The following is a 16,669-nucleotide window of genomic DNA, read 5'->3' on the forward strand; positions in this document are numbered from 1 at the left end:
AAAAAAATAAAAATAAAAGTGCAAGCCAAGCTGGAAAAGTGCTTTTGTATTAGAATGAAGATTTACTCATTCTGTATAGTTATAATTGGAAATCCACATTTTTGTTCCTACTTAAATTTCTGGGGATAAAAGAACAGTCTTATTGCCACTATGCAACTCAATCTTTATAGTTTCTCGAGATTTTTGTTCTGGTAGTAAAGCCAAATAAAAAGCTCCTGCCTTGCCCCACTTTCACCTATCTCTTCAGCCCTACATCCAGGTCCCTACCATTACATTACGCTGGCAAAAGAATTTCTGGATCTAGTCTTTTAACTGTATTACTGATATGGCGTGGAATAAATAAATAAATAAAGATCCCTAAATAAATCATTTTGATTTTAGTTTCACTGACAGTTTCCCATCTTGAACTTAACACTCCACCCTCACCCTTAACTGTTGGGTTGCATTCACCAATAGCACATTAGGCACTGATGACTCACTCAGATACCAAATCATGAAATCACCAAGTGATTGCATTAGTCTTCTGACTTAATGAAACAATTCATCTTAAAGAGCTGTTCTTCAGATTGAGTTATAACAATTTTGAATGAAAGACAATGTAAGGATTTGCTTTTATGACCACTGCTTCACTTCCAAACGTCTAGTGTTTACATTCATCTAATGAACACGGAACTTTATGCCAAATCATGCATGATGGGGATTTTACACTATGTACATTTTAGTGTGCAAGGTACAGTCTAAAAGATTTTATCCAGAGCACTGGCTAACACTGAATCTTAGCTTCCCTGGGGAATGGGGTTTCATTCCTACCTCCTTCGTATAGTCCTTTGGCACTCCAGCATACACATCTGTGCCATTAGGTCTATTGATGACAATGCCTTTTGTGGGATTCCTGAAAGTTTAAAGGGACATAAATATGAAGAATTAGTAATGCACTACACAACAGCCACAGAACAACTAGAAAAACATTTAAACTGTCCTGCCTGGCAAGCTTACCTTAGACAGTACGAGTACTTGTGCCATGTGTTGTTAAGTCAACACAGAATGCAAAGAGCTTTTCCCTTCAGTCAGTTACAGATGCTCAGTTTAGGTGTCTTTGCCCTCACAGTACCTTCAAGTATTCTACCTCAGATTGTGTAGATTAATTTGAGGATACAGGCAGGTGGTCTGTTATACTATTATTTCCCTGCTTTCAGTCTTGTCTTTAATGCCCTTTATTCTCTGCTCCCACTGCTGCTGTGCAAATGAAATCTGCTGATTTCTGCTCAAGTTTGTTTCAGAATTAAAGGCTGTGTAAGTGAACAGTTTTATATCAAAAGCAATAACACACTCTAGACAGTGACCAAGGATGTGACATATACACTTCTTTGTTCAATCTGATAACATCTTTTCAATAGAAGCTCAGTCATACACTGAGCTTCCCCATGCTTGTGTTTTTAGGTTATCTGCTGAAAACTGTTATGCCTGGGAGCTAAGATCAATTGCTCTCATAACAATGACGAACTGACAAGGAGCTCTGGAGTCCTCAGTATCAAAGATGCTGAGCTGTGGATAAAGGCTTAAAAAGCTCAAGAGCATGTTACAAAGCAGACCTACTGTGCTGATGCATAAAACATCTCTGTGCATATCTCAGGCAGTTTTAAAAACTGTTCCTACAAAACTACTACAAACTCAAACATGTTGGTGACTATGGCATATTTTAGCAAACATAATTTGTTACCAGTTCATGTTCAACACTTACTCATCATTATCTGCAATGTCATCATACATCATGACAATGATCTGTTCATCTGGAATTCCATTTCGGTGTACGATCTGGTACGCATGGCACACGTCTGCCTGGAAGTAAGCAGGTTTTCATTACTAGCTTTAATGGAGACTTTAATGGACCTTTGAGAACAGAAGAAACAGTTTGCCAACCTAAGATCATGCTATTGTCCAAAAGAAACTCCATCCTAGTATTTTAATTTCAAATTTAAGAGATTGAGGGTTGTTAGAGGGCTGAAATGCACAGGTTCAATCCAAAACTCAATGTCTTTCTCTAACTACCAATAGCTGTATTAATAACAAAGACTATGATTAAAATCTCTCCATCTACCTATTTCAAATTCCTATTTAAACAGAATCCAGAAGTTAACTGATACTTGTTATAAATAACAAAATTTAACAAAAAGTTCTCGGCAATGTTCTGAATTCTGCAAGGAAATCTAAACAAAAACATTGTGCACTGACAGACAGATTCAAAGCAGAGGAAGAAGGAGTTGGATTTCCACCAATTTCAATTAGTTCTGCACCAAGCCTGCATGAATAATATAGACTGTCCTTGGCTTAAACAAGTACAGTTTACCAATCTCAACTCTGCAAAGATTTGGTTTTAGTTTGTTGTGGTTTTTTTTGGTTTGTTTTTAATTTTGTTTTACTACAAAACAAAACTTTGTTTTTAATTTTAGTTAGGGAAAAATTCCTTTTTAATTATGTATTTCTCATAAAGTGACACCACAGCAAGTTCAGGGCAAGAAAACATTTCCGTGGAAAACATAATTGCAAGCTTTCTGTTCGGGCTATTTTTCTGACCTGTAGAGGATATGAATAAGCACATTTTCTTTATAGAACTGTCTTCTGATGGCACAGAAACAGCAATACTCATTAAAGCACTACTACAGTCAAGTATGCACCTCTATCAGAATGTTAAATTCATAGTGACCTCAGCACATACTTTTTTTTCTTTTAGACTTGCAGCCTGTGAATGACTGAACGAGTTATCAGCAATCACACTTAAACTCCTGAACTACAAAACCCAGATGCAAGAAAACCTGTGCAGATTTAATAGCAGAAATCTCACCTAACAAATAAAAATTCCAAATGTAGGCAAGAAGTAAGCTTTAAATCTTACTTCTGCAGAACTAGTCTAGTTTGCTAATTCATACACCAAACTAAAGTGGCTTATGTGGACCTCCTAAATTTTAGTTGACTTAGGTGCATTAGCGATTTCCACTAGTTTAACTAAAAAGATGCTGTAAAATCCTGCCGCTTTAAAATCCTTTATCTCCCAAGTGTGGCTGAAAAACAGCTGGCAGTTGTGCAAGACTCCGGGAAGGGCGAGGCACATTCACTGTTAAGGAACTCTCCCACAGCAAAATCTCTTCACGCAACTAACCCTGAACATTAAACTATCCTTCCGAAAGCCGTTCCATGTCCTACTCCGTGAGTCAGGCTAGGCTTTCTCCCACCTGTCCCAAGCAATCTGCACTGTTCAGAGTTCCCCATTTCCTTGTACAGCACTGTGGCAGCTGCTGCCTCGACAAGTCAAAGGCAGAGGTTAAACCCAGTTATAAGGGTACCCCGTGTGATACAAAACACTAGAGTGCAGATTTGACTACACATATATTTGATTTTCAGAATCAAGCCAGGCCAAAGTAGTAGAAAACACTCATCTGGGCTTCTCTACACAGCCTGATGAGTAGAGAGATCACGGCTCTCCTCTCACCCTCAAGACACAGTACACTGCTTCTGTTAGGCTGACAGAAAGAGCTACAGGCTGGCAACACAAGGAGATGCTGAGGCTTATTATAGTGACAGAATGCCAACATATTCAACTGGCAAGTGTCTGTGCTCCCATAGATACGTGCCTGGCCCACAGGAACTTCTGAAGTACTCTAAATTAAGACCAAAGTATCCAAAATTAGTTCAGCTTTGTAAATGAATGTCAACAGCCTTTTTTGGTGTCTTCTTTTCCTTCTGATTCATTGACTGTTTACTCACTGTCTTGTCTCACTCAGATCTTGGTGGTAAATTTAAATTCCCTACTGTGCATGAAAACACATGAATTCCCAACAACCTTAACTTATGCCTGTTTGGGGTTTGTCTCAACCTTTTAAGGCTTCTGCTAAGAGAATTGTGCCTACTGGTAATGCAATGGTACCACCAACATAGGCTAGAGTAGCAAAAATATATTTTGCTGCTAAAATTCCTTTGGTTTAGCTAGAATAGTTTTGAGCAAATGACTTTTTGTGTGTAAAGTTAGCTGACCAGACAAGCCACCTTTGATGCTGGTCATATGCTTGTCCTGTTTCCTCCCACACACTGAAAAAAAATAATCTCTATAAAACCAGAATAGAAACAGCCTGCTGCTAGAGTAGGGAGGCATATGTGAATCTATTTCCTGTTGATCAGTAAGTGCCTATCAAATATTGCTGTTTAAGCCTTGTTTCTTCCAGAAGTATTTGTGACATGGCTATACATGTAAACCACCCTAAAAGAGACAACTAACATTGTTCCCGGTCTCTAGTTGGTGTTATTCTTGTTGATTTTGTAAGTGAAATGAATGCTATGAACATTTACTGTATAAAACCATCACTAAACGCAAGTCATGATTTTGTGGTCATGATTTGGTGTGGGTAGCAGCTGTCCTGTTAGCAAGAGCAAAGAGGGAGAAGGTATATATATAGCTGTACAGCTGCACCTGCACAACCCAGCCCAGGTGCCAGTCGTAACGGAAACTGTTAGTGGGACGGTTCAGATATTTTATTCCCAAGTTCCTCTAAACCTGTTCCTGTATCAGCAAATTGCTATGTAAGATCTATGCTTAAATTCACTTCAGTAATTAACTCTTAGACCTTGAAATCCCAGGGATCAGAGGTGGAACTCCCCTGTTATCCTGGAATGGGTACTGGGAGAAAACTCTAAAAGAAAACAACAGCAACAACAAAAAAAAAGGCAACCATCCTCACTCTCCTCTGTCATAAAGCTGTTTAAACATTTCAGTGACACAGCTTTTGAGCAGAATGACTTTTTTTTTTTTTGACAGGTCTGAGAGTGTTGTGCAAATGCTTCTTGAACTCCAGCAGGCTTGGTGCCACGATCACTGCCCTGGGCAGCCTGTCCCAGTGCCCGACCACCCTCTGGGTGCAGAACCTTTCCCTAACCCCCAGCCTGACCCTCCCCTGTCCCAGCTCCATGCCATTCCCTTGGGTCGTGTCGCTGTCCCCAGAGAGCAGAGCTCAGCGCCTGCCCCTCCGCTCCCCTCGTGAAGGAGCTGCAGGCCGCCATGAGGCCTCCCATCGGCCTGCTCTGCTCAGGGCTGAAAATGTCAGCCATGCTTCATTCCAGCCCTTAAACACCAGTCAAGCAGTCAAAACCCATACCTGTATTAAGGATTTAGGAAAGCTTTTCCCATAGCTTCATTTACAATTTGATAAGCACAGTGAGTAAAACCTAATTGAAGCCGAGTAGCCAAGGCATCCTTTATGTTCGTTAACTGAACAACCAGAGAATTTATACGGACTGTCCTGAACTAAGGAACTGATCTGGTTCATTGTGCCCAAAACTCTTCATAAGCACAACCCCTGACCCATAAAGCTCACTAAGTGCAAGACTAAAAACAGTGACCAGAAATAAAACCATGTATGCAAATTTAGAAGCTTATATTTTCAGCATTTTAATTTTGCCAGATTTTTTAAAGCTATTTTTCCTCCTTGAGTATGTGCTCTGCCTTTGGTAGGACTGCATTTCACAGCAGGCTTTTCCACTGACACTGTTCGTTTTTGCCTTTTGGGGTATCCAGACAGAATTGGTCTGTCTCTCCTCTTAATCTACTTGTAAAACCAACTTTAGGTTGGAGTTAGCTGGTACAGTCACAGCAGTAAGAACAAGAAGCACTGTTTTTGTCTAATCAAAAATACTAAAGATATGGCTAAAAACACTGAAGAACGGAGAATCACCAAGCATAAGTCTATATGTAGGCTAGCTCTGTAATAACAGGGAGCCTATCACATTAGACTGTATACTATACAAAACATTTAACATTTATGTTAAGAACTTGATTAGATAACTGTAAAAGACAAGTTTTGATCATCCTGGTGTGGAAACAGTCCCAGTTTAGGCACCAAAACAGAAAACAAGTGCCCTGCAAGGTGTGAATCTGAAGCACAGATAAGTGCAAACAGTGGTTTTTTTCCTTATCTTGCCTACACTTGAGGTTTGCACCACTGACAGCAGATTCTGACCACTGACAGATAAGTCTTAGAAGGAGTTTCAGATTCCTTGAGGTTACAGGTGCAAACTAACTTTCTGCAGGGTCTGCACAGTCTTTACAAACTTACTGCTGCTGGAGTCTGTACAGTGTTCAATGATGGACTACTTTCCCAAAAAATTTTCATGTATGAAATTAGAGACATTTTTAAAAATGAACCTTCTCCCCCTCCTTTTATGGTTGCGTAGTCAGACGAACACATCCTGTCACCAGGTAACTACTGCGGAAGGCAGCAGAGTACGTTTTGACTGTGCTGTGTGCAGACAGCATGCAAAGCAACTGGAGCTCACAAAATATTAAGTGTAATACATACATGCAGTACTATGTATTAACTGTACACCGAACAGCTGAACTGAGCAATTGAAACCCAGATACGTGTCAGCTGAGGTTTCAACTTACAAAGGGATATTATGAGTGCTTAGTGGCATTTAGGAAATAGTGTCTGGTCTGGTAATAAGTAACAGTCACATTGAGTATCTACTTACGGGAAAATTCACATCTACAAATTCTTTTGTATGCAGGCTAGATCAGAGAGGTTCTGAGGAAGAAAGGCAGGGGCAGGAGGATAAAGTGGATTAGAGTACAATGTATTTTCTTCTGCAATTTCTCCTTTGAAAAGTAGAAGAATTACAAAGAATGAAGCAAAGAAATCATCAATTCTGAAGCACTGCATAGTTTTCTGTTAGTACAACTATTGCTCTACTGAAAATTATTATTCTACTGAAACTTGTATGTTTACTGTAGCACAACTGTCATGATGGATCAAGTATAGAACTGGAAGTTCAAGTCTGGTTTGTGGTTCCAGAGAACACGTCATTGAAACACAGTGTTTTTGCTTCCCTAGCTGGAAAGCAGGGAGTACTAACACATGCAAAGACCTTAATGATCACTCTGCATAACATTTCTAAAAGTCTGTAAGAACTCCTGAGTTCTCTGCAGTACCTTTCCTCTTCTGTCCAACTCTCCTCAAAAGTATCTAGTGTTCTGCCAGTTTTGCAGGGAAAAAGTTTTCCTAAATTTCTGATACCCCAGACACACTTTTCCAGCTTACACTTTGTAGCACATACACAGTTCCCTGACCAGCTGCTGGGCCTGTCGCAGAGTATGCCGTCCTGCCAGGGCTGCTCACTCCTGCCCGGCCCCTGAGGTTGGCCAAAAGAGGCAGCTAGACAAGACAGCACAGGCTTCTGACGCACTGCACCTCCTGGGAATTAACTCTTTTGTAAGAAGCTAGGCACACTGACTTGCCCAGAGCAGATCAGTAGGAGCTCAATCCCATTGTGAAGGATCCGTCACGCTGACTCTCTTATTTTATGGCGCTGATATCACAGCTTTGACGGGATTCTTAATGGTGTCCTAATTTTTGTTCCAAACGCTAATACTATACCTGAAACAAGAGGTAGGGGTTAAAATACAGACGTTTCTAGGATTTAAATATTACAGATATTTTGCATTGCTAGTCAATGTTCTCTCCAGAAATGAAGGTATTCAAAGAAACCCCATTCTCGATTTTCTAATCCTGCAAAGTATCTACCTAACTATGAGCAAGTGACCATGTTCTGAAGTTAATTTGCTGGTGTGAAACTGACTTAGCACTGGACACAAATACTTAAGGTTACATCTTGCATCCTTCATAACTTCCTTATACCTGGCAGAAGTACTTGCTATTGAAGGCCCACCAGCAGAACTATTTAAAGCCCTGTGCCTGGGCCACTGTAGAAAAGGAATTCTCATGAACCACAGCTTCCAAAAAGTGATTTTATTTAAGAACAAATGTTGCAGCACTAACTCCTCCTAGAGGAAGTGAGCCAATAAGACTGATTATACAGCAACGCAACAACCAAAGCACAACTCAGAATAATTACATTTAGACATGCCAGGAGGGGCAGTGATAAGTACAACACTAGTGGTTTTGCAATTGTTTTCTGTTGAGATTTCAGCTTTAAAAATATCTTCCTTCAGACTTCATTTGCAATAGGAATAGTCTATGATGGGGCCAATAATATATCACTTATGGCTATCTGGTAATGGTTACAGTTCAAGGAGCTGCCCAAATCCCTAAAGCCAGTTTGTCCAAACATTAAGCTAGCATTTGCCAGTAACAGGTTCTTCTTCAAGTGCGAGAACGTTGTCAGTCTGGTTCACCAAGTTTTATGCTCATTACTGCACAGAAAGTACCAAACCAACTGTGAGCAGAGAAGGAGGAGAGGCATAAATTTAAAAGCCAGCATGCACAACGAACACATAGTAGGTTTGTTTCCTCTCTCAATCAACAGAAATGAAGAAGATAAGGTCTCTCTATATTTTACAGGCAGCTGCATTAAAAATAATCATTACATAGCAAGTTTCAACTGTTCAGCAAGTCAGTTTGATATATGTACCCAGAACATTTACTACAGCCTAACTTCTAAAATACTGGTTTTGTACACTAATGTGTCTGTTCCACCTTAACTAACAATAGTAAAATATTTTTCTAACATTTAGAAACATACAAATGTATGCTTTAAGTCAGAATTAAATAGACTGTGTTCTCTATGAAAGCAAGATGTTCCCATCTAACAAAGACCATGTTTAAGTGTAGATGAAATCTGTTTAAGGGATTGCCCAAGAATTCCCCAAAGGAAAAAAACTGCTCCTGACTAGTCTCCTGACTGCTGATTATAAGCCTTGAACTTAATCAGAGTTAAGTCACAGTCCTGTCCATCCTGACACTCGCAATCACACCATAATTCCACAACATTGCCTTTGACAGCAGCATCAATTTTCAGAGTTCCTGTTTCTTCTCCTCTTTCCACCCTGCACCCCAGTGCACAGTGTCCTTGTTGTGGCAGCACAAGTCTATAGCCATGAAATGCTTGCCTTAGAACACTGTGAGCAAACTGATTCAGGCTAAAAAGAACCCTTGTCCTTCACCCCACAAAAACATACTGTAGATATACAGCCTTAGCCAAGACTTTTGCTGGCAGAGAAGAAATGGAGATATTTCATGTTAGGATATAAGAAATCAAATGGACAGAAACATGCATGTCTCTCAAAAATGAGGTTTAATTCTAGACATCACTTACTCACCTGCAAGTTGGGGTCAGATGCTCTAGCATGAAAATGGAATATTTAGCCTAAATGATACAGGTGTCCCAAGATACAGAAGTGTGACTAGAGGAAGAGTACAGCTCCTGCTGCTAATGACAACTTTTCAGAAGATGAAAGGCTGGACAAAGTCTTAAGCAAATAAATTCATATAGTAAAGGGAAAAGCAGAGGGTAATTTTGGGGATGAGAATGACAATAAAAGAGCAGGCTGTGCATGAATCTTGTTGCTATTCTTTTAGAATACTCCGCACACTCCTGGAAGTCCAGAAGTGGAAGCACTTGCCCAAATGACGTAAGGGCTGAGCTAACCTAGGTAGCTACCATCTCCCTGCACATCCCAGAGCAGGCATTTTCTGGAGCATGGTCAGTGTCAGCATGTGGGACCAGTGGTCCTTACCTGGTGTCGATAGTTGTACCAGCCATTTGAGCCTGCAACAATCACAACCCAGTGCTTGCCTCCATCTTCAGGTTCTTCCAGGGGGAAGGTGCTGATGCCCAGAGCACAGCCCAGCAGCACAACCACTTCCAATATCATCTCTCTCCTTTATTTATTCCGCAAATGGGAGGAAGAAAAAATCCCTAAAGAAGTTTGAGAGAAGTAGATCAGAGGACATCAGTAAAAAAAAACAAACCCAAAGCAAACACCAGCAGTACCACAACTAGATGTCTTTCTTGTGTATGCGCATTTCAAGGACAATTCAACCCACAGTGTAATTTCTGGTCAGATCTTAGCACCAAGCTGCTGCTAGTTACAAGACTTTTCTGTCAGCTTTCAAATCTAACTGAAAGCAGTCCTGAACAGTACAACCATGTCTTTCAGCTCCCTCTGGTTGTTTTGTTCTATAGTAGCTGGCAGTGACTAAAATCTCTAACACAGGACAAGTACCACTATCAAGCATTTCATAGATGAAATTTTTTCAGGGTAATACTGCTCTCTTGGTCTTCTCTGCTTGGATAATTCACTGGTTTCTGCTGACTGGCAACAAGCCCATTATCATGAAGTCAAATCCCTGGTGATGTGGGCACAATGATGCACAGACACGGAGAACTGCTTGGGAGTGCAAGGTCAGAGGGCCACAAAAGCTCTCTGTACCCACAGTGCCAGCAAGGGTGGGGACAGCCCTTAGTGCTGTTTTGCGCAAGATACAGCCCTGCTGCTGAGGCTGGGGGGAAGTGCAGGCTGTGAGAGCCTCGTGCTATTTGTGCAACCTGTTATGCTGGTGGAGAGCAAATGTGAACGGGTACCACATGAAAGAGCAGTATTCTCATCTATTTTGCACAATGGTTAAGCGTATGCACAAGCTGCACAGTGACAGAGTAAGGCCTGAGCCTGTGAACCCAAATTCAGAAAACCAGAGCCAGAGAAGAGTTTCGAATCCAGGCAGAAATGGCATTTTCTGCTTTCTGGAGAGGACTTTCTTGAGGGACAGGTAGCGTCCCTACTAAGCGGCTGCCTGAGCACCTCAATCGTCTGATTAAGTTTGCTACAAAACCAAACCACTTGCCCATATCTAACAAAAAGTTTGCTTTTTTGGTTGGGGGTGAGTGGGAGGAGTGTTATGTTCACCTGTCACACAGTCTGCTGCACCCAACGTGCCATCCTAAAGCAAAGTCCCCCTAAGAACTGCATGATCCTGTGTGGGATTTGATACTGGTCTGGTTACAAAAACAGATTCTGGAAGTTGATCATTGCTCACACGTACATAAGAGGTTTTGTAAGAGTGGAATAGTCAACTTAGTGTGGCTTTTACTGGAATAAAAACTGGGAATTCCCCAACGATACTGTGTCATCAGAAAGCCTAACGCCAAAGCTACCACTATGCCAAATAACTAAACAGTACCGAAGTCAGTATTGCGTTACCATACTACCTAGTATCAGCTCCACACAGCCAGAAACATCCATGTGCAGCTCCTCAAGCGGGGCTGAACCAGAGAAGTAACCAGCCCACTCCCAAAGCGGCTGCGTGTACTGAAAGTTGCTCATGCAACACGTAGTATGGCTCTTTCTGAGACTGGATCTCCTCGTCACCAAGAGAAGCAATGCAGGTGGTAATAGGAAAGAAAAAATTATACATATTTTTGAACTTTTTTTGTTTTCCTTTTTGATGGAGCTAGCACAAAGTGAAGGAAGTCATGTCAGCACACTGTTTTTTCTACAGGAAGAGCTATTACCACACCAGTGAACTCCAGAACAGAGAGGGGAAAAAAGAACTGTTAAGTGCTGTGACAACACTTCTTCCAAAAACTCGTTTGACTCTAGCACACTTATCTTTCTGGAATAAGCCTCTGCTGGCACTGCCTGCAAGCAGGAGATTTGGGAGCAAGAACGATACTTGGTAACTTAACAACACAGGGTTTGCTGAATTATTAGCTACTTCAGCAGTTAGATGTACACGAAGGAACGAGCAGTAATTTCCTGTGATTTGATAGAAAACTACAATCTCTCATGTTTAGCTGCATTTGTGAATTCTTGTCATGGTGCTGCCATAGAATTTGTACGCCAAGTCTGCCTTGTCTACCTTGTCACTTCTTCCGATGACTCAGATAACATACCAACAACTGCCTTGAGTATGGGCTGTGCTTACAACATCCAGAAACAAACAAAAAAAGGCACCTATTCTATTGCCTGTATCACGGCTGAGAGTCATATCAAGTTGTTCAAAACTTTTGTCAAGTGCCAAAATATGCCATAGATAAACAAACCTATTCTTCCCCACTACTCGGTTTCAGGGATACCTAACTCCTGAAATAGGAGACAAGAAGAGAAAAATCAATGTATTTTAGACCGTACACATAGAGATCTGAACTGAGTTTGACATGCTGGAATATAAAGCCAAGTTTCATGCGAACAGATCCCTCAAAGCTCAGCATTTGTTTCACATGAAGAAACCTCTTCCATGTTAATTAAAGCATAACTTCTCACTTCTCCAGCTAAAATCGTTCGTACTTACAGAAGTGCAAAGAGGAACTAACCAGTTCAAGTGATACTGAAGGGCTGGAGATCCTGCCACATGAGGCTTAGTTCTTGTAGATGCAAACCACAAACTCAAATTCAGTGGGTACCAGGAGAAGCTGCGGCACTGGCAGCCACTCACTGGTCAGCACAGTGCGAGGGCAGAGCCCGGCAGAGGCACCCGGCGCATGGGGACAGCCACTGCTGGCACTCCACGCAACCGAGTGACTTCAGAGAAAACACATTCCCGAGGGCTATGGGCTGAACTGGAAACAGTTTGAGTGTCTCAGCTGATAGATTCACAGCCTGGACCACGCTAACGCAGAGCTCTTGCTGCCAGGACCCCAGGTGAGCAGGACACGGGCGCTCCAGCTGCCAGCCCCATGGCACAGAGGAATGAATGAAGACTGAATATGGAACGAAGTCTAGGTTACCAACCCACCCAGGCGGTCCCTCCATGAGGAACTGAACAGCCTCCCACGCAGCACAAGGATACGCAGATCCTCACATTTCTCATCTCTGTTGACACGAAGTTGGGAACGATACAGAAGTGACGGGAAAAAAAGTGCCAAGCAATGTTTGCACTGTTATTAGAAAGCCACCCGTGTTTTGTCACGGATTACTTAGGATAGAAAACACTCCTCTCTTATAGTCTCTAATGATATAATCCCACTTATCTTTTTCCTTTGCTATAATAAAATCGTATTAACAATAGAAAGGGAAAAAAAAAAAAAAAAAAAAACTAGACACACCTCAGTGCATTAATAAGCCACAATTAAGAAATGCTCTGTTCCCCAAGGTTTCTCGAGGAGTTTTTAAGATAGGCTTAACCATTAAACACATGTGCAGTGGGAATAGGTCTTTCATTCCTCATTTCCAAACACTAGAGAAAAATAAATACATATTTCTGCTTGGTTTAAAGAAAGAAAGCCTTTGATTGCTCAGGCAGGCAATTTAAAAAGATTGCATTCTGGGTTGTGTTGAAAGAGTACTTGACCCACAGCTGAGAAGAGAAAGTTCCCGTCACATGCTATGTCTTCAGGTTGTATTAGAAGAGAAACCAGCTTGGCTGACCAGCTTACCACAGGCACGCAAACAGCCTTTTTTCTTTTTTTTTGAAAGCAAGGAATAAAGTATCTGTCACAAGCCATCCTAACTGCATGCAAAGCAAGAGTCTTACTGCACAAAACAAACATGATCAGAACTGAATCCATTGTGATCAACTGATCAAGCATGGCAGAACTGAAAATTCACAAGACCATTTTACAGCTTTGGTTAACCCCCCAGAAATAGGAAAGGATTTCATCAGCTCTTCCTAGTGTTCCTAGTGGAAGAGTTAACCTTGCTTTGGAGACCATGTCAGGAGCAAGGCACATCTCGCAGACACAGTGGTTCAGCATCCAACCCATGCACGCAGGACCATCGTATGTACGCTCACAGTTCGCACAGCCCCGGTAAGCAGCGTGACCAGAGTAATTCACTCACCTCTTAAAACCTGCACGTCCTCCCTGAGGTCCCTTAACCATTTTGCATCGCATTGCTAGCACACTTCCCTGACTTACTATCAGAGGGATGCTTAGCAGCACCTCTGGAAGCAGCCGGGTCTGCTAGGATAATTCTGCTGGCCAGCAGCCTGCTCCTGCTGTGTTCCCAGCCTTTCCTTGGAGAAGCGCTCCACTAAGATCAAAAGTCTCAGAGCAGCAAGATACCAGCTCACGCTACAGAAAGTAGCTCACATTGATCAAAGTATTTTCCACTGGTGTTTAGAGAGATGTTGACACCCCAGTAGCTTAAACTCCAAACAGCTCAAGCACAGCCTCTAAGAGCTGCATGAAGAGAAGCCGTATGCACATTTTCCCTTCATATGAATTAACAGCAGTCCTGGAGAAAACAAACAGCCTTAGCTGATGCTGATCAGCTGATCACTCCAGTTCTTGGAAATCTTTTTTTTTTTTTTTCCCAGCTGCTGTTCTTATGACCTTTAATTTTCAAAGCATTTTTATGACCTTTTAGTGTTCAGAATCAAGCCACAATTCCTTTTCCCAGGTACTGCTTGCACCCAGCCTGTCCCCACAACATTTAGGTGCTGACTTCTGCAAACCATGCGACTCGTGACAGCCCTCCTCACAGGAGCCTGGTGCCTGCAGAGCCCTGTCAGCAATATGCTACCTACTTGTGCCGTCCGGTCCGTGGGCTGGAGCATCGAAACCGCCTCAGCCCTGCAGAGTTCGCCTGATTTTCTTTGTACGCTTCCAGAGGAGGAAGGAGAAGTCTTTGTGACCGCAGCCTCTGATAAGCTACGTTTTGAAGGAGATGGAGATTACGGTCTCTGTTGCAATACCATTATTTACAAAGTCTACATGTAAATACTTTATGAATCAGCTTAATTGATTAGGACTAATGCGTCTAGTGGTTAATACACCTTCAGAAGGTGTATAAGCCACTTGCAATGCAAAAGCAAGAACCGATTCCTGCGTTATCTCAGAACAACTCAGCGCATTTCCAGCGCTAAATCAAGGCACCCGAGTGCAATGCTGAACTCATCCCGCTGCGTGCGGGCTCCTTTCCCCCAGCAGCAGCGAGGCGGCACCATTTTCCAGAGGAAAAAAAATAAATAAATAAACAAAAATAAAATACAGGACTCGTCATGCCGGACCCGCTCCCGGGGTGACTCCGAGCCCCTGGGCACAGAGCCGAGCAGCTCCGCCTAGTGCGGCAGCTCCCCACGCGCCTCCCAGCCCCCCGACGCGCTGCCCCGCGCTAATTACGGGGCTAATCAGTAATCATTAGGAGCCATGAACCCCCCCACGGCGTAACACGGACCCCCAAGCCCCACTCTGGCTTCCCCCGCCCGCTGCCCGGTCCCGGCCCGCCCTTACCGCGCTGCCTGCGGGCCGCGGGCGCTGTGATTGCTGCGGGCGCGGCGCGGGGCGCACCGAGGCCACCGCGGGCCGCGGCGGGCGGGCGGGGGCTGGCCCCGGCCAATGGCGGCCGGGCGGGGGAGAGGCCGCGACGCCCCCGCCCCGCCGCACTACGCGCCCCGGCATGCCGAGCGCTCCCTCGCGCCCTAAGGGCAGCGGGGCTCGGCGCGCGAGGCACGCTGGGAATTGTAGTCCGCGCGGCTCGCGTGGCGCCGTGCGAAGCTCGCGAAGTCGTGGAAGAGGACGAAGGGCCTGGGCTCGTCCCGAGGTGTTTCACCCCCCCGGCTCTAGTGGGGTGCAGGAATCTGCAGGCAGCACCACACACCAGTGCAGGGCTCTGGCCTGGTGGCTCCCTGTTGTCTGTGTCATATCTTCCGAAAAAGCTGAGAAGCTCTGCTGTAAAGTTACCTCATTTTTTAATGAAAGAGAACAAAAAATCATTTTTGGGAAAAAAAAAAAAAAAAAGCCACATGCTACTTGCCCCATTAACCACAGAGAGAGGAGCACACCTGCTTCCGTCACACTGGGTATCGGTTCGAAAAAACAAGTTTACGATTTGTGAGCAACCAACCGCATTTTTGAATGTCTGCAGAAAGTCATGTTTCTGCTCTGAATTTACCTCTTGTCTCGTCTGCACCACCTCAGCTTTGGTTAGGTTCATAAATGTAAAAGGTCGGTATGTGTTAATCATCAGTGATTTGTGGAAGTGCACAGTCCTGACATCACACTGTTAAAATTCGGGCTGGTTCAAAGATGTCCTCCTTGACTCAACACAGCCCATCGTGCTGGTTATCCAGCAGGGAGAAATCAACCCAAAACCTTCCTTTCTCCTCAGTCTAATTTAGGCTTAGACACAGGTTATGCTTGTGCTCTGAGCACTAGCCACCAGCCCTAAAAGCCATCTAGTATTGCTTAATAGCATCGCTGACCTGCCTTCCAAGTCCAAAGGTGTTTTTCAGGCTGTGTGCCACTGCTGAGCTGTGTGGATGCACCTTGTGTCAGCTGTCTCTCCTGAAAAGGACAATGATGTTGTTGCCAAATAACTGTCTGTGGATTCTTCACTCATTAAACATCAACAAGATGTTCTTCGCTTTGAAAAATAACAGGTGGGAAGATCCCTACATGAACCTGCATCTTGGTTAAGCATACTAAAGACACTCAGATTTTTACCACCGAGTGTGATTTTTTCTCTGATGGTGTTGAAAAGAAGTTTCACAAGCCTTCTTGGATCACCTGGGAAGCTTGTGTAAAGGAAGGGGGTATGCTGTTGCTGGGCACGTAGGCTGAAGTGAGCTGAAAGAATGTCAAAGTAGAGCTTCAGGGAGTCTGAAGCAGTGGCTAGGTCTCCTACAGCAGGAATCCAGCCTGACGCTTGCTACCATTGCTGCCATGGAAGAGAAGAAACAAAAGAAATAATGTTTTGTTGATCATACAAACACAGATTGTATTGCTATATAAACAAACATACGTGTAATCTTTTCAAAAAGAGAAAAACATGTATGGAGGTGAAAACATCATGTGTTTATGAAACATTTTGCTCCTTGCTCTGACAGCTCTAGAAAGCAAAAGTAGCCTTCACCCACATGTCTCATAACAAAACTTTGACTCTTTAATGCATATCCACCAGCCCGCCAAAGCCACACAACACAAATGAGAACTAAGATGCTAGCAAACT

The 16,669-nt window shown here is 43.1% G+C and overlaps 1 protein-coding gene across 3 annotated transcripts in view; it reads right to left on the reverse strand.

Annotated features, from left to right (window-relative positions):
- Positions 1-15,090, reverse strand: part of LGMN (legumain) — a 25,639-nt gene extending 10,549 nt beyond the window's left edge. Inside the window, exons 1-4 of one of the 3 annotated variants that reach the window (XM_084522771.1) lie at positions 14,953-15,090; positions 9,518-9,699; positions 1,742-1,839; positions 811-892 (exon numbers count right to left, since the gene is read on the reverse strand). In XM_084522771.1, coding sequence (XP_084378897.1) covers positions 811-892; positions 1,742-1,839; positions 9,518-9,655 — 318 coding nt within the window. In that variant the 5' untranslated portion in view covers positions 9,656-9,699; positions 14,953-15,090. Of the gene's footprint in view, positions 1-810; positions 893-1,741; positions 1,840-9,517; positions 9,700-13,558; positions 14,130-14,246; positions 14,372-14,952 lie in introns of those variants that run through there. The other 2 variants (XM_084522772.1, XM_084522773.1) reach the window with 2 other exon arrangements.
- Between the last annotated feature and the right edge of the window lie 1,579 nt (positions 15,091-16,669).

This window comes from Aythya ferina, assembly GCF_964211825.1.
Source record: "Aythya ferina genome assembly, chromosome: 5".
Taxonomy (NCBI): Eukaryota; Metazoa; Chordata; class Aves; order Anseriformes; family Anatidae; genus Aythya; species Aythya ferina.